The sequence below is a fragment of the Rhipicephalus microplus genome, chromosome 4 (genome assembly GCF_043290135.1).
Source record: "Rhipicephalus microplus isolate Deutch F79 chromosome 4, USDA_Rmic, whole genome shotgun sequence".
NCBI lineage: Eukaryota > Metazoa > Arthropoda > Arachnida > Ixodida > Ixodidae > Rhipicephalus > Rhipicephalus microplus.
Genome location: NC_134703.1, coordinates 67,924,147 through 67,942,059, shown reverse-complemented (window position 1 = coordinate 67,942,059; position 17,913 = coordinate 67,924,147). Strand labels below are relative to the sequence as shown.

The 17,913-nt window shown below is 43.8% G+C and overlaps 1 protein-coding gene across 4 annotated transcripts in view; it reads left to right on the top strand.

Moving 5' to 3' along the window:
- The window catches only part of LOC119172089 (uncharacterized), a 78,299-nt gene that overhangs the window by 25,650 nt on the left and 34,736 nt on the right, over positions 1-17,913 (top strand). For all 4 annotated transcript variants that reach the window (XM_037423072.2, XM_037423073.2, XM_037423071.2 and 1 more), the window contains 2 exons: positions 1,747-1,968; positions 12,525-12,612. In XM_037423072.2, coding sequence (XP_037278969.2) covers positions 1,747-1,968; positions 12,525-12,612 — 310 coding nt within the window. The remainder of the gene's footprint in view (positions 1-1,746; positions 1,969-12,524; positions 12,613-17,913) is intronic.

Here is a 17,913-nt window from a genome sequence, read left to right as displayed (position 1 = left end):
GCATTATGTGACAACTGTTGTGGGGCAACAATGACCATCAGTGCCTATATTCTTATTTTTTCGTTTATACGACGCCCGGATTATACGACGATTTTGCATGGTCCCCTGAAAGTCGTATAATCGAAGTTCCACTGTAAACAGAGTAACATGCTGTTTTTTTTGTGGAAGTACAAAAAAAGTGTTAGGAGTTAATGTAAAGATGTTTATGAATTGGAGGGGATCTTGAGCAAAGAGTGAGGCGTAGAAGTTGTAGTTCTTTTGATGTATATAGCCAGTTGTATAGCCATGACATGGTTGTTTTGTCATGGATCGCGGGGGTAAGTGCCAGTGGCTATAAATTGAGAGGACACTAAGTGGCACAGCAAACATGATTTAATAACGAAACAGAAAAAGCTAAGAAGGAAACTTACCCAATAAGTAAACAACAAACGACGAAAAAATCCTATCTACAATCAAATCTACAAAAGTAAACTAACGTTACCATAGTCTGTTTTCGGCTTTATGTATCTACAGTCTAACTTCAGTTTGCCCACCTTGACCTTGTCGTCGGCTTGTAGCCCGAATCGAACACTCTTAAAAGCACTGCTGTGCCCGACAGTTTTTGAGTATCTCGATCCTGCCTGTACAGAAAAATGCCTGCTCTGTGCGGAGAAGTCTTCGGACATTTTCCACATAGTGTGGGCATGCCAGTCAACCCCTTGCCTCACCCCAAAGCCGAACCCCATCCGGGAGAACTGGGAGGCACCCTGTTGGCTGCTCCGACCTAGCAAGCCAGAAGGCCCTCGTCAACAGAGCCCGACTTGCGTTGGACGCCATTGGCTTCTGCAATGAGAAGCCCACCTAGTGTTTGTGAGGCTCCCTGTATATAGATACAACGAAGTTTTATCTCTCTCTACTTCAACCTGTTGATTGCCATAAGTCCAACCTTCGTTGTGTTGGGTCCGCGGCCGATGTAGTCGACAGTCCGTTTCAATCGTCACTCTGATGCCGAACGGTCAGTCACGCTGCTGTAGGCCTGTTTCCGGTCATCGTCGTGGCATGACGTCTTCGTCAGTTAGGCCTAATACGAGACCAGTCCGATGTCCCGGGAATTGCTGCTGGCCAGCGTTCGAAAGGGTACTGGGACAGGGGTGTTCACACCAGCTGAAAGATGCTGCAGCACCTTCAGGGAGCCTTGCCCGAGCGTCGTCGAGGCCAACGGCTACGCCACGGAGTGTCAGTGTCGCGGCTATCGAAACCAAACACCCGCAGCGCCGTCAACAGGGCGTAGCTGCCGATGCAACCATCTTCTCCCGTAGCCATGCAAACAATGCCAGCTCTGTTGTCTTGCATTACGGCTCGTGTCACGTACATCGAGCAGTGTGTTACTTTATGCACGCACTTGTGCTTCTCCCATTTCATCGTCTTCGCCATCTCCTTACTCATGACAAATTTGCAATTAATAAAAATATTGCTAGTTCTTCATGCGAGTCTCACAATAGTTATCCAGGTCCTTGAATGTAAATGAAATTTTCTTTCCCAGCGTATCCCCAGATGCGAAATTACCTCCTCACAAGTGCTGCAAAATGCTCCAAAATGAAAATGTTACTGCTCCATAAATTGCTCCACATCAGAAGACCTCGGTAGCATCAGTGCATTTTTGTTCAGTATCTCGTAAATTGTGAACACTTGTTTGTAGAATATTTGCTGTTTAATGTTCGAAGATCTATTCTAAACAGCCTGCTTATTCTTTCTGTGCTTGTGTAGCCTCTCACCGAGGGAAGAAAGGAAGGCACCACCACAAGGAGAAAAACGAGGAGCCTGCTCCGGAGGCCCCTGCACCCCCCAAGCCCGAGCATCCGGAAGAGAAGATGGATGAAGTCGAAGAGAAGACCGTCGATGCTCCCAGTGCAAAGCCGCCGAAAAAGTCTGGCCGGCGACGGGACAAACATGCAAGTGCAGAATTAGCTGCCGCCAAAGAAAACTCTGGTAGGTCGGCCATTTGAACAGGGGAAATTTTAGCACTATTTTGTCTCCCTTGTCTTTTTCGTCTTCCGGTGACTGGGTATGAGTATAATCGACTGAATCAAGAAGACCTCTCATACATAGCTCTGTGGATGTGGTTTCTTCAGGTGTACGACTATGAGGAGGTAGGCAGAGCATTGTGTGTGGAATGCAGTGGTCACTGGCAACTGCAGCTCTCAAATTTAAGAGCTGTGGTTGTTGGATGACAGTAAATGCCTGCATTTTCTGCATTGCCCCTGTTATTTTCTACTTGCAAGGAGTAGTAACTGTGCATGATTAATGGTAGTTGGGGCATTCTAATAATATCGAGTTATGAGGTGCCTTTTTTTACACTCTTAATTTTATTTCAGCACACCAACATTGCATCAATATAAAAATTAAATGCAAATTTTTTTAGGCAGGACGCTGAATAGACAAAGCACAATGTAGATGTAGTCCTAATGGTGGTAATGGCTTGCTCGTGATGGGTTTTCACAACTGAAGGCTGAAATTGCCTGTTCGTACTTTTTCACATCCACTTGCTGAAAAATAGTCAAAAGTACTTGCTTTTATTCGATTTAGAGTTATTTTTCACCTATCTTGAAAAATTATTTTTTTTGTGCTTCATTAGATAGCTCCATACTCTCATTTACTCATTTCACATCAGCAAATTCTGCAAGTGTGTCACATCTGTACTGGTGTCATGCAACCTTGTTGCGTAGGGTCTGTTGAGCAGGGCTCTTCACCCATCACTGCAGACATAGTGATCACATGGTGTCACATAACCCATAGATCACAAATTATTGATAGGCATGTTGGTCAGCTTGGCAGAATGGTCACAAGTTGCAGATAACTTTTCTGCCAAAAGCTGGCTTTCATCGGATTGGTAATTTCTTTCTTCATTTCGCATATTTGCGCGTTGAACAAGCTTGGTTCCCTACTGTCGCCCCTGTGTAAACTTGAGTCGCCTTACACACTTTCTTATTCCTCTTATCTCAACCCTAAGTTTTGTTGGCAAACTAAGCGCATTGCTTTTGACCGGTTTGCCACGAGCCTTACCAACCAGCTTGCGGGTGACATGCTATGACTACAACCTCAGATTTTAGGATGTCTGGAACTGTTGTGCCCAACATAAGTAAAGGCATGCTCATTTTGAGCATGTTTTGTATTATTCGTCATAGTAAGCTATGCATAGTTATGGATTTTTGTGCACCCAAGGAACTAAAACATGATACTATGATTACATAAACTGCAGTTGCCTAATATAAAGCATAGGAAAAGGGAAAAATTTTGTACCAGTATTTGTTTACAACCGTGTGTTTTTGCAGCTAGATGTGCAATGCCACCTAAAAAAACTATGTATCGGAAGTTGCCAGTTTTGCCGTTAGGCGCACGCAGCCATGCGTTTAGAGCGGGCTCTATGTGGTGGCGCTAGCGACTGTACCACCGGAGCCGGCGAGTGCGATTGTGTTCGCAACGTTGTGTCAGTGGAGCAGCGCTGCCAGCTGCTTTGGGCGGGCGATTGACTGTGCGTTTGTGGCGTGCGCTGGAGGAGCACTAACAAGTGCCAGTCTCATTTCCTTTTAGAAGGTTAGGCTACAACTAACGCACATTTCGCGACAGAAGTGTCCTTTCAGGCAGCTTTGCGGCAGCGTTCCTGTGGGTTACACCTTGCTGCACAGTATAGGGTTACATGTTTGCACACAGTCATCTCTTGAAACTGGTTTGAGTTGCTGGTCACTCAAACTACTCTCCAAAGGTACCGGCAACTCTGTTTCCTGGGGCTCAACGAGTATTTGGGCATGCAGCACCACTAGATTGCTAGGCAAGCTGAAAACACGGCTCAATAACGCATACCGCATTTACTCGTGTAATGAACCCACTCACATAGTAAACCCACCCCCCACCTTGGTGGTCCTTGGAAAAAGAAAAAGTTTTTTAATGTATCTGTTCATATTATTTCAGGGTGCAAGCTAGTGCCGTTGACGATTGAAAAAAAAAAAAAACATAAAATCAAGCCATTATATCACAAAATAACACAATAAAAGCCAAACATAGTTTCGCAACCATGCTAAACAGTTGCGAGCAATGCGAACCCGGACGGCGTCAATAAAAATTTTTAAGTCGTGCCTTTTGCAGCAGAGCGCCATCTGTCGAATGCAGGAGAAACCTCTTTGTTTTCGTGCCGCTGTACTTGCATGGCACCATAAGCAAAGCAAAAAAAAGTGAATGGCCTTTGAGATGGTGAGTGCGTGGCATAGAAACACACCAGGCACCCGCCATCTCGGAGGCCATGCAAAGCGCAACGCCCACCGCGTCGCCAGCATGTCGCACGCAACATTTGTGTGCTGCCATCTGACGTTGTGTTGTTGTTGTCGGGTTTGTCGTAGAGAACTTCGTTAGGCACCTGCTGCGCAGTGTCTATTCGGCCGGTATGCTAACGACATGGCTGGTTTTAAACTTCATTGGTTGAGTTTGTGCTGGAGCGGGAGAACCGAGTGGCCAGACGACTCTTCGGTGTCAATCAGTGCACGATCGTTACGGGAGAAAACTAGAAAAACTTCGGGCTACCAAAAAGATTCGTCGAGCATTTCGCGGGCCAAAGCAAGCAAGACAGTCATGCGAAATTTTCGCTGTTACAACTCCCGTGACTTCCTTTCTCTTGTGCAATGAATCCCTCCCCCAAATTGGCGTCAACTTCTCTGGAAAAAAAAAAAAAGAGTGGGTTTATTACGCGAGTAAATACAGTAACCTTTTGCATGAACGCGTTAAATCAATGCGAAAAGAGCTCCCCAAGAGCAGGCATTGTAGCTCGGTCTTCGTGCGTTTTTTTCTCCTGATGATTGCCCAACATCCTTTTCAACTCGTTTAGGACGTCACGTCGCTAGCGCGTTTGAGATGCGTTTCGTTGCGTTTTAGTTCCTCCGTTAGTTTCAACAACACTGGCATTCTTTCCGCTGATGCGCATCACATCATCTGCTCAGTTACCGGCGGCGCTGCAGCAGGTTGCAAGGAATCACCGTGAGAGGCTCTAGCAACTGTACCGGGAGGAAAGGAGGAAAGCTGAAAGGGTAGGTGAGGGCTTTTGGAGCTGGCGTCCAAGACATAGTTTCTTCTTGGAGGCATTTGTGAAAGTTAACTCAACTGGATAATGTTGCGATGATGTTCTATCGCTTATGTTCTGTCCCTTTTCCTGTACATGCTCTGCTAATATTATCGCCAATACCAAGTGGTTGCCAGCAGTGGGTACGAAGGATGGAATCATACAAAAGAAAGAGCTACATTACATAAGCTTAGGCTTTTTCGGCACGCTTGACATGCTCAGACAGTGTTGAAGGCAAAGTCATTTTTACGTGTTCAAACAGTTGTGCAATTCACGATATTTGTCAAGATTCAGTCATTAAAACAGATTTTATTTTCAATTTAACAAGTTTTATGGGTAGAAATCTATGGGAATATAATTTATGTCACATTTCTATTGCTAGCCTCTTCAAAACAGTTCATTTTCTGTATCATTTAAGTTGTAGCCGAAGCTCACACATTGTAATGGTGTAAGCAGCCGGAATGGGTGGGATTCATACGTACATCATTTCGTTTATCTTCTGCCACCAACGCTTGATGCCTACAAGCTTCTCAATGGCTATCATCTGACTGGTGTCATATATATATATATATATATATATATATATATATATATATATATATATATATATTATGAAGTCTTGGTTTGGAAGACCTTTATTAGGCCCGAGGAACCGGCAGCCGACAGCTGAGATGAACGAACCAAGATGATGATGCTACGTGACAACGATGAGGATGCATGAGCAACACATGATAATGATGATAATGTACAGATGAAGAAGATTGGTATACTAAATGCCCACACTGAATTCCCCCACGTGAAAGCGGCCAGCCTGGCCGCGGCAAGTCAAGGGGACAAAGAACGTCGCATGAAGGGCTTCATACGGGAGACATGGACGACCTCAGTAGTTCGATAACTGCGATCTGCTGGGGCTACAAGTGGCGTCACACGATAATTCACTGGTGAAGTTTCTTCAAGAACTGTGTACGGCCCGATAAATTGTGGCTGGAATTTGTCGCACAAACCAGGTGTGCGAATAGGCGTCAAAAGGAGCACTTCGTCTCCAGGTTGAAAAGATACAGCACGATGCGATTCATCATAAACCAGCTTTCTGTCTTGCTGTCGGGCTTCAGTGTTTATACGAGCACATTGGCGGCTCTCTGCGAGCTGTAAAACGTATTCCTCTGAAGAGGTTGGAAATGAATCCGCATGGCAGGTAAAGAAGGAGACGTCCAGGAAAGAAGTAGGGGAGCGTCCATAAACTAGGTAAAATGGTGAGTGGCCGGTTGTCCGCTGAATAGCCGTATTGTAGGCGAAAGTGACGAATGGTAGAACTACATCCCAGTTCTTGTGGTCTGGTTGAATGTTAGCGGCGATCATGTCAGCAAGAGTGCGGTGGAATCGCTCAGTGAGGCCGTTAGTTTGGGGATGATAACTAGAGGCAGTCTTGTGAGTTGTGCCAGAGGCGCGAAGAAGTTCGTTCACTAGTTGTGAAAGGAAGGCCCTTCCACGTTCGCTGAGCAATACACGTGGAGCACCATGACGCAATATAATGGCTCGGAGGATGAAGTCTGCAATTTCAGAAGCTGAACCGGTAGTGACGGATGCCGTCTCGGCGTAGCGCGTCAGATGGTCAACGGCTGTTACTATCCATCGGTTTCCAGCAGCACTGACTGGAAGGGGGCCATAAAGAATGAATGGAACTTACAACTTTGAATGGTGTGGCTGGGCACGGAAGAGGCTGTAGTGTACCGGCTGGAGCAGATGTGGGTAGTTTTCTACATTGGCAGGTAGTGCAGGACCCAACGTACCGAGCTACACTAGTGGTAATACCTGGCCAATAAAACCGACTTCAAAGGCGATCGTAGGTTTTATGGTAACCAAGGTGACCAGCAGTCGGATGGTCATAAAGCGCTCTAAGGACTTCGGACCAAAGCGATCGGGGTAGAACGGGAACCCAGCGCTGACCGTCAGGATGGTAAATTTTGCGGTACAGCACCGAGTTGTCCAGCTTAAACTGCGAGAGTTGGCGACGGAGCCTCGCATTAGGTGGACAGGAACTGCCAGTGAGGTAGCCTATAATATGTCGACAGTGTGGGTCAGCCAGCTGTCGAGAAGAAAAATCGTGCGGGTCGTCCGAAGGCAGCTGGTCCATAGAGGCGAGAGAGGAAACCGCCGTAGACGTGGACTCCGAGGGTGTGTTGTGCAAAGTGATTGCGGAAACGCTGAGGGGAGCCGCTGGTAGTGGGCAGCGAGAAAGAGCATCGGCGTCGCTATGCTTTCTGCCACACTTGTATACGATGGCAAAATCATACTCTTGTTGGCGTAGAATCCAGCGGCCGAGGCGTCCTGACAAGTTCTTGAGTGTCGAAAGCCAACATAAAGCGTGGTGGTCGGTCACAATGGTGAAATGGCGGCCGTGAAGATAGGGACGAAATTTCTGCACTGACCAAACGATGGCGAGGCACTCCTTCTCGGTGAATGCCCACAATATATATATGCTTGTAAAGTTTAAGCAAGTGAAGGTGAAAAAACAGTCGCATATCGCACTTGTCGTAGACAGTTATCATTCATCGCACAAATATAAACACGCACATTAGCACTGCCAGAACTCTTTTTGTAGGAAAGGCTCTTTGTTACACCTATTAAGTTGAGTATTCTGTTTCCTGATATATGTTGAATCTTCAAGATTAAATTTTTTTGCTTTTTTTTTTACTATTACACCTGGGTCGGGCAATTTTTAATTGACTTTAATGTCACTGCTGACATCCTTCGATACCTTCCATATCATTGTGAACTTCAGCGAAGGTGTGCTGCTAGATAATCTTGATGGCTGTAGGGGCATTTTGTTCATTCTTATGTTGCGCAAACATGGGGCAGTAGGTGCCAATTTTTGTTTGTTTTGAATACAACTCCCCCAATTTCCCTCTCATTTTCAGTAGAGTTTTTTATTCTGTTTGTTTGTTAGTTGACACCATAGCCTTGAAGGGTGCATACTTACATTATGGAGGTAGTCTACAGACTCAAAAGCCCTGTTGAGCATTTGTATGTTGAAGGGACGCAAAAGGCAAATATAAATCTATGTTCAGTGCTAAAAAACCTTATGCAAAACATTGTGGTGCTGGTATCATGCTGAAAAAGTGCTTGAAGGGCCAGTAAGCAACCCCAATGTCTTAAATATGTGATCGTAAGATAACTATGCACTTGCACGATGTGACCATGCTGTCAGAAAAGTTTTGTGAGGAATAATGTAATGAAGTTAGGGGGGGTCGTAGGACAACCCACTTTGGCTGGTTTTGGTTTCTCTCTTGGCCTTCCTTCCCACTTTTCTTCCCACGTGTCAACAACGTCATAGGTGCGCAACCAACGATTGAGAAAACCTTCCTTTATTAATTTTTCCCGTTCTGCCCACAATGCGAAAAATGATTGGGAAGCAGCACACTTGTTATGGGTGCTTCGTTGAAATATTTCACTGAAGTGAACTAAAAGCGACCTGCTGGACAAAGCGTAACTTGCTATCAGGAATTGCACATTTCAGGAAAATTCCTACTAAATGAAACTATCGGTCCACATTTCATTGATTGTGGGATGGTTCTGCTACCGTTGGGTTGCTCTACATTCTGACCAACTCTGGAAAGAATGTGAAAGGCACCATGTTGATTTCGCATGAAAACAGCGCTCTGGGAATAAGGCACAAGTGTGGCTTGTTGGGCAGGTTGGTAAAGATGCTTAACTTTGAATGGGTAGCACGTAAGACACGGATAAAAAAAGATAGAGACATATAGATGCTTGTTTTGTCCAAGGCTGTATCTTTTGTGTCCATGTCATACGCGATACCCATTCGAAGTTAAGTGTTCTGGGGACAGCCACTACCTATGAAGAAAGGAAAGCTCTATTTCAGGCACGCCCTTGGCAGACTCCCCCTCCCCCCATCTGTTTTCATGATTAGTGAAGGACTGCTGAATTTATTTTCGTCCTACATTTAATTTGGTGCCGCTGTTACTGAAGCACTGTTACAGAACTGGACTATCATTTATGATGCTGTCTGTTCTTGGTATTGGCATCCATCAGGCCTAAAAAGAGTTACAGAATCTATCGTAGTAGCTAAGTTATGAAACATTTTCTTTCCTGGTTCAAGTTGTTTCATGCTGATTAGCCTTTGCATTGCACATGTCATCAACGAAGCGCCTTATACCACAGGGTGGCGTTTTCTCTCTCTCTCTCTTCCTTTTTCGAATGGTTGGCTCAATTTTAAGTCTTGAAGAAATAAGCCAGTTAAAATCAAATGATCAAGACGTGTAGGTGGGGCGTCATGGACAGGGTTTCAGCTGCAGTACGTGAAATAAGCGACGTACCGTGCACATGAAAACATCAAGTAATAATGTCAATTAGAGGAACTTGGATAATTGTGCATTGTGGTTTGTCGAGAAAAGAAAAAAAGCACTTGTCATAGCATTTCTGTAGTAGCTGCTGTGAGTGCTGTAAAAATTTGAAAAATGTGGAATGATTTATAGTACTACATAGGTATGTGCATTTTATATATACAGTGAAGTCTGCTTGCGTGATATAGTACGTTGAATCAATACATAGCTGAAACAGCTTCCACTTTGTTTTTGGTTTTTATCTGTAGTTTTGTGAAGGCAGCGCATATTGCTCAAGTGAAACCATTTGCTTTTTCAACTGTCTACTTCATATGCTATATTACGAATAACAGGCACTTTTTTTTTTTTGCTTTTGTGGCAGTGTTTGGTTAGTACATAGCATTTCTGTAGGTGTAAGGATTGTTGCCTTTCACTCAGCATAATTTTCACTCTTAACACAGTTGAGCCTGCTTATAAATAACCTGAACGTGATGCGACATCCGTTAGCTGCGTCCTGAAATTCGTAGTTTGTGAAACACAGCTAGAAAAAGAAGTTGCGAGTGAAAACCTAAATTGTGTTTTTCCAAAAAATGTCCGTGGTTTTACATACTTACACTTTTCTGTCTGCAAAAAGTAATCTTAATGCTCAAATACTAGTAAATTACGTAGTATTTAAAAACATGTTGTATGGGGTCTCGTGCATTTTTTCTCGTGCTGTGTCCACATAAGCTTGCAAAACTAGGTGACATGACTGGCTTGTTTAGGACTTTAAGGCATTTGATTATGGCTGCTACAAATTTATTAAATGAGTGCAACTCTTTTGTGTTGATTTACAGGACGTCACCACTTGTGTCCCTCGAAGTTTGAGGTGTAGTTTGTTGTATTGTTGTTTTCTAAAATATAGTAGAAAAGAAATGAGTGTTATAACCCCGTCAGACGGCAAATCTAATGCCATTTACAACAAATGACATTAAGGGGACCTAATGTAATTTTACTTGCTTGCTGTCACACGATGGAAACAAATGTCATTCCGAAATGATGACCATTAGCTTATAGCCCCCTGAGCCCTGGATTTTGGGAGAGATAAAAATATACTAAAACTTGCATGCAATGTGTGTGTATGTAGAAAAATAATTTTTGATGATAAAAAAAGCGCTTTAGGGTATAAACACGGCCGTTTTACACTTGCCATGGCTCCATGACACACGCGAAAACCAACACGGCCGACGATATGTGCGACCGGGCGCAAGTACAGTCTGCTGAAGTGGAGCACACAACTGACTTCCCTACTGCAGAGATGAGACGGCCGCAGAGGTTGCGCGTAGTCACCACTTTGGTCACCACAGCAAGTGCTATTGAACAATCAACATCTGTGATACAGGCAAAAACGACAACAGAACAAAAATCAAACATGGTCGACATCCAGCTACTGTAGTTGAGAGTAGCTTTTTTTTAATTCTTTTTTTTTTTAACTTTTGCATGTGATATTTAGTCATCAAACCAGTAATAAGTTGATCTAGTAGAGAACAAGATACAGTTGAACCCGTTTTTAAGACATGCACTGGGCAGTACTTCTTGCCTCTTATAAGTGGTGTCTTTTATAAGCAGGGTTCCACATATGCACTTTCTTACGAACCCTCGTTTCAATGAAGGCACACTAGTGTCTCTTTAAAGGGATTTGACTGTATTTACAAATGATAAAAGTTAGGTACACGTAGGTTAACAGTCATCTTCCTAAACGTCTATGGCGTCGAGACTGCCCATTTGGTCCGTGATCGAATGTGAATGTGTTTCGGGAACTCATTTGGCAGAGAACGCCATTTTCATTAAATGGCATTAGTTTCACCATGTGACAGTAAACAAACGACATTACAAACGAAAGACATTTGCTCCAAATGACATTATATTTGGCGTGTGACAGGGGTATTAGTCACTGCTTATTGATCTTTTTTCCCTCAGTAAATTGGCACAGTTCTTGCATTTCACGTAATTGTATACAATATTTTACAGTCATTTGTCATTGTTTTAATTTCTGACTGCATTGTTACAGACAAAAATGTGGTATCGTTTTGTAATCGGCATGTGAAAATGTTTAGATTACAGGTAGGCTTTATTATTTCCTTTGGCAGATTTTGTTTTTCTTGAAAATTGTGAAACGGTGACTTCTGCCTATAAAACATTCTGTAAGCAAAAGCTTCTCTTGTGAATTTTCATTTTCCTAACTAAACATTGCCATATTCATGCATTGTCTCGTGCTTTTTTGTATAGCCTTTGTCAAGGAGTGCAACACTCATTGATTCTGACATGTTGCAAAATGGCTAAAAGAGGAGAAGGAAAAAGTTTTTGCAAAATAAGTTCTGTTAGGGGAAGACAGAATTTTTTAAAGCACAGAAATGCTTCTTGTTGGTTGAGCATCTTGCGAATTGCACATTTTGTCATTCATTGCACCAGTTGTCACATTTCACCATGCACCCGGGTGTGGATATGATCTGGTACAGCTGTTTGTGTACCTTCTTACTGGTTTTGTCTTGCAGTTAATAAAACTGTTGTTCAACTGGGAAATCCGAGTTTTGAGGTGACTGGCCCAACTTGTGTGTCTTGCGTCTTCACTTGCCGGGATGGATACGAAGTTCTGTTAATGGAGGTCAACAGGCAGAATGCATTGGCACACTTAAGAGTGTGAGCAGGTGTTATGTTTTGCAAGCACAGCCTTCACTGCAAAAAGTGATGCCAGCATTTGTGGGCTGTTTCTGCAACATCGTACGCTAAAGAATCCCATGAGTTAAAGAGATAGTGTGTTCTTGGACTTAGCCCATAATCAAATCCTGGGTTTAGCTTGTAGTAGCCCACAATTAAATTCGATTGGCATACGTCCCATAGAACGAAGTATGGTGTTGAAGGAGTTGGAGAATGAATTGCATCGTTGGCTGCTTGGCTTTTATGCTTTTGACACAAACTTATCTAGTGGCCATCGATGCAGTGCGACACCCAACAGTCTATTGAATTCATGTACTATTGTCTCTTTCACTTCACTGCTTCAAAGATTTGCCTGAAGCTTAATTGAAGTAATGGTGGTGTTATTCTCTAACTCTCTTCAGACCAAACTAAAGAAAACAACATTTCTGCTGAGCCTTCAGTTCCCCCAGAAGCCAATGATGTTGACAAGGAAGAGGACGATGAAGCTCCGTAAGTGAATATTTCTTTTTTATCTTTGTGTTACTAGGAGTTCTTAAGATTAGTTGTTTGTGGGAATGGGTGGGGGTGGGTGTCTGTTTTATATTTTAAGTTTTTGAAAAGCTCAAACCTTAGACTTCTTATTTTTCTTCTCAAAATACAACTTCGTGACTTTTTGAAAGAGCTTGTTCTCTGAGTTTTTTTTTATATTTTTGTTTAAAGGGGCCCTGCAACACTTCTTGATCATGGTCAGTAAAATCTGCCAATCGGTAGTCATTGCTGCCAATCAGTAGTCGAGGCTCCCAAGAACATTCCAGCCAAATAATATAGCTCAGCTCCGGCCTGGAATTTAGAACAAATTCTCAGTCAGCTGAAAATCGCTGTCGAACGAACAATGCGACAAGCTTAAAAAGTCACAGCGTCACAGGCCACGTATTAGCCATTGCCTAATTTGAGCATGGTGCGCTCGATTATATCTATGCGTATGGGTGCTCTGAAAATCCGTGCATATGAAGGAAAAAAAAAAAAAAAGATGCTTAAGGTCATGAGGCCATGCTTGCCTACTCTCTCGAATTGTCCGAGACACTCCCAAATTTCGATCTAGTCATCCGATTGTACGAATGCTTTCACAAGTCACCCGAAAAATTGGCTGCCACAGTAGAGGCTTTTTTTTTAATCATGTTTGTACGTCAGGCCTTCCTGCTGGGACAGTTGCGGTGCTTCGGGATAGCACTTGTTTGTACGTCAGGCCTTCCTGCTGGGACAGTTGCGGTGCTTCGGGATAGCACTTGCCACTAACTTCTAGTTCACTGCATTCATATCGTAGAAGTTTGTACCACGCATATGGATGAAGGCTTGTGGCTGCGGGACACGCTCACCACCGCACCAAAAGAAGGCGATGGAAAAAGTACTACGGTTTTTGCATCTGTCTGTCTTGGCCCCCACATTCTGTACGCTAGGCTTACGCCACCTGCAAAGGCGTCAGTTGTGTTTGTTACTTGGCAGAAACTGCGTGTTTTCTTCAGTTCAGTTGTAAGTTCGGTGTTGGTGTCAAAAGCAAATAAGCACTTGCAAGCGTTTCGTACGCAGCTGAAATCCCATGCTTTGTGACTTCGAGGAAATAGTGACAATTTTGGATTCTGTACAATGGGCACTTGTGATGTAAGTGTTTTGAATGATGGCAAGGCCGACAGACTCATTGCTTCACAGAAGCATCAGAACTACGCTCGAATTGAGAAGAGCAGAGCAACATCTGAAGTTTCATCCAAAATATCTGCGAAGGCAGTACGATCCACACAGAATGCCTATTGACTGGATTTTTGTGGACCTTACTGCTAAGCATTAGCGATCGAGCAAGACCTTTGTTTTGGAAAATTTTCCTGAAGTGCAAGGACGCTAAGCAATACAGGTGTGAATGCATGAAAACAAATAGTAGGGGAAAATGGTTGCAGGTGCTGTACACACAGTGGTGGACGCACTGAAGCGTCATGTTTTTGCAACCACAGTGGACGGAAGCAATGACAGCAGGTTGCAAAGGCAGGGGTGCTGTACCAATTGTGCCATTTTGTGCCAATCTGACCTGCTGTGCCTAAACGGCAATTTGCGCGTACAATGACATAGTTACTGAGTCTTGTCTTTGACCAAGCATTATGTGTTGGATACACAAGGGATGCCGCCTTATCCATATCCCGTGTAATTCGTTCACGTCGCGTTTTTGCTCATGCACGGTGCCATGCTTGAACTTACACGATGCATGAATCTTGCGTCAAGTGAACAAAATGGTTGAATCCTCTTATCAAGATCGCAGGTGTTTTTGCAGGGGGGGGGGGGGGAGCACACTGTTGCCAAGCGACTGTTGCAAAACTGTAGCCAGGTGACACTGTTTCAGGTTGTAAGGGTACGTGCAGTACTGCTGTGCTTGGCAGTCGCTTGGCAACACCGCACGCGCTTACAACGTGATAAATAATTACACAAACGGTTTCACCACAACGACACAACAATGAAGGGCGCACCAAATTTTAATGTTATACAAAGTAAGGCTGGCAGCTAACTCTTTTAGATTCGGTATCTCGTAACCACAAAATGCTGTAATAGAATATGTCTGCTCGAGGTAGAAATGAACGTTTTGCACAGTCTCTATGCATTGAGAGTGAAGCACATAGAAGGTTATACAAGCCCTGCACTGATGCTTGCTGAGATAGGGCATAGCCCAGCGACTGCGGCCGTGCACTTATATTGAAAATTCACAGCTGCTGCTTGAGTGAACTCACTATTCATTCCTCTGTGTCTGTCATGCTCGTTCATGCGCTAAGATCCCGCTGTTTTGACGGTGAGATGTTATCGCATGTGCCCTCAGAGCAACGGAAACGGGCCGGCTTGTTTGATCTTTGCTTGAGCAGCGCTCATAATCCCCGCTCGCACATTTTCGCTAGCGTGTGAGAACATACAATGCGCGGGGCATGTTGTCAACTTCGAATTTACACGAAAAATTATGATGATGGCAAAAACCTGTCGAGATTGTAATAAAAAAACTTTGTGTCATTGCCTAGCAACGCGTGGCGAGTGCCTTGCTTATCTTTGTTTCCCTCGCGGTTTTCATTTCGGCAGTGGAACTTTATTGTATGGAGTGCCTTGCTTATCTTTGTTTTCCTCGCGGTTTTCATTTCGGCAGTGGAACTTTATTGTCTGAAAAATAGGAACGGCTCACGCAGGATAGGTAAACTATAGATTATTGGGAGAGGCCTTTGCCCTGCCACAACCACTCTATCTCCTCCCCTTTGATGCAGCCCGCCAAATGCTCCTTTCTGGCTGTGAGTGCTAGTTTCCTTTCAGCCCATCGCATCGGCTATTGCGCTAACTATCAGCTACGGAGGTGTTTCTCCCAAAGCTCTCTTCAGCCAGAGTGACCTATCTGCACCAGCGGTTCCATGTGTTTCTGATCACTGCTTCATCATGCCTCACTTAGAGATGCTCCCATGAACATGTTACATCACTTTAGCTGAATTAGTGGCCGATGACTGAGTGATGCATGCGGTTAAAGCCAGTGTACAGTGCTATGTCACTGCGCTTAAGGAACACCAGATGGTTAGAAATTTCTGAAGATGGTTGGAAATTTTCATAATCATTTCGTGGCTTTTGCACGTAAGGCCCCAGATAATAATTTATTGAGAAGGAGGATTTTATTGTGTCTATATCGCTCATTCGCTGCAATTTGAGACTTTTTACGAGCTAATTCAAGCCCAGTGAAATTAAAATCTACACATATAGCCTGCTATCATCGCTACTCAGCTGTAAATTTCAACCACAATATAGATATTGAGGTGTTTTATTGACATGGGCACATATGCGAAAAAATTGTTGGAGCAGAGTTAACGATATGGCCATCAAATGGCCATTGCGCCATAAAACACCACACATCATCATCATCACGATATTGTCAGTAGCAAAGAGGTAAGTTTTTCTCAGTTTTTATAAAACAAACTCTACGTCTGTATTCGATGTGCGTCGTAAGACCGCTGTTGCACATGAAGTGAAGCAAGGTCTAATATTCTTGTGGTAATATGTGAAAGCACACTAACTAGCCCAACAACAATTAATTTTTAGAGTAGATGATTCTCCATACACACGCTCCATTAGATGCACAAGGCAAGTTTGGCTGTCCAATTGAAGCAGCGAGAAAGCACAAGATTCTTGTCTTGCTTTCGCTCGTACGACCAGGGGCATAGGCAAATTTGGGGGGGGGGCACTGGCCTGGTGTGCCACCCACTGGCTACGCCTCTGTGCACGGCAGCTCAACATTGCACTAACTATCTTGTTAATAATTAAAACATACTCCAAATTCAGTATCAACTATCACAAAGGGAGAGCTTTGCGGAAAAGTGGTTTCTGAAAAAGTCTGTTTTCTAGCAAGCTGCTAAAGAAGCCCCCCCCCCCCCCCCCCCCCCTCCCTGCTGGCCAGGAATGAACTCGTAAGCTTCTTGATAGAGAGCGTTGACTAACAGCAGTATGGAAGAACAAGATTGCATCGTATGCTGGTGGCATGATGAGGGATAGGACTGTCACAAACTAGGGAGTATGAGTGGGATTACAGCTTCATGCGACGCAGTTCAAGGGCGATTGCGTCCCTTGCACTGCATATGTGCAGCGTCCTCACCTTCCATCGTAGCTGGTCAGTCAACTTTTGCTCTCACACGCGCTCTTTTGTTTGAAAGACTACTCAGCAGGCTGCACCAAAAGGGGGAGATCGAGCGGCCGTGGTCCTGCAGTCGACTAACACAGACAGAGAATGAGGATGATGATGATGATTGTGGATAAAATAAAAATAACTTTTATTAGCTCATCTCTGGTCGTCAGTTTATGTTGATGAGCGAATTCGACATTTTAACATTAACATTTTTAATTTGTCTGAGGGCTGCAGTAGCTATCCAAAGCATTGTTTACGTCTTGTTTTTGTTTTAATTACTTTGCTTTCAGCTTTAACCTTTCAATATTATAACCATTTGAATTTTTTTGTTCACCAGATAAAGAGAAACTTGTCTAAGAGTTGTGTGACCCTAAAAATTTCCTTTGTAACTAACTTTCATTGCTCCAAAACATCCTTTTGGTGCTCTAAAACTGCTCTAAAATTCCTCTTTTACTGCTCTAAAGCTGCTCTAAACGACTGAAGCCCGCTTCTACCCCGCAAATGTCCGTCTCGGTAATTTTTGATATGCTACCCCCCTTCCCCCCTCCATGCCGTGGTGTCGAATTTTCATGTTGCTCGGTTAGCAGGCATGTGAATCGTGCATGACATAATTTTGTTCCTCCGTGCAATCCCTTCCTGCTTAGCTTCCAGTGCTTTCATCGGGACGATAGAAGAGAGAATGCAATTGCACTGTGCGACGAATCTTTGTAACTCTGCTTGCACTGGGATACATTCTAAGAATTCTTTTTCGGCGGTGAATTCATGAGGCAATTAACCCCTTTAGTGAACCCATTCCTTCTTTGAAAAGTGTGCCAGGGCTCCTTTGACGAGGGAATGTGGAGTGGAAGAATCGGCACCGACAGTTCTTTAATTTTAACATGTAACACTATATCACAGAAGCGGCATTGAGCTTTTTTTCTGCAACGCAAGCCACAGTTCTAGTTTGAGTAAACTTGGGTTACTGGGTTTCGCAGTAAAATTTTGATCGATTACATTTTCGTAATTTTTTGGTTACTTTTTGGGGATGTAATTGACCATTGTGATCAGCTGCATTTCAAAGAACGTAATTATAATGGGTTACTTATTTTCTCTAACATGTACAGTTCTGGTTTTAAAACATGGTGACCACA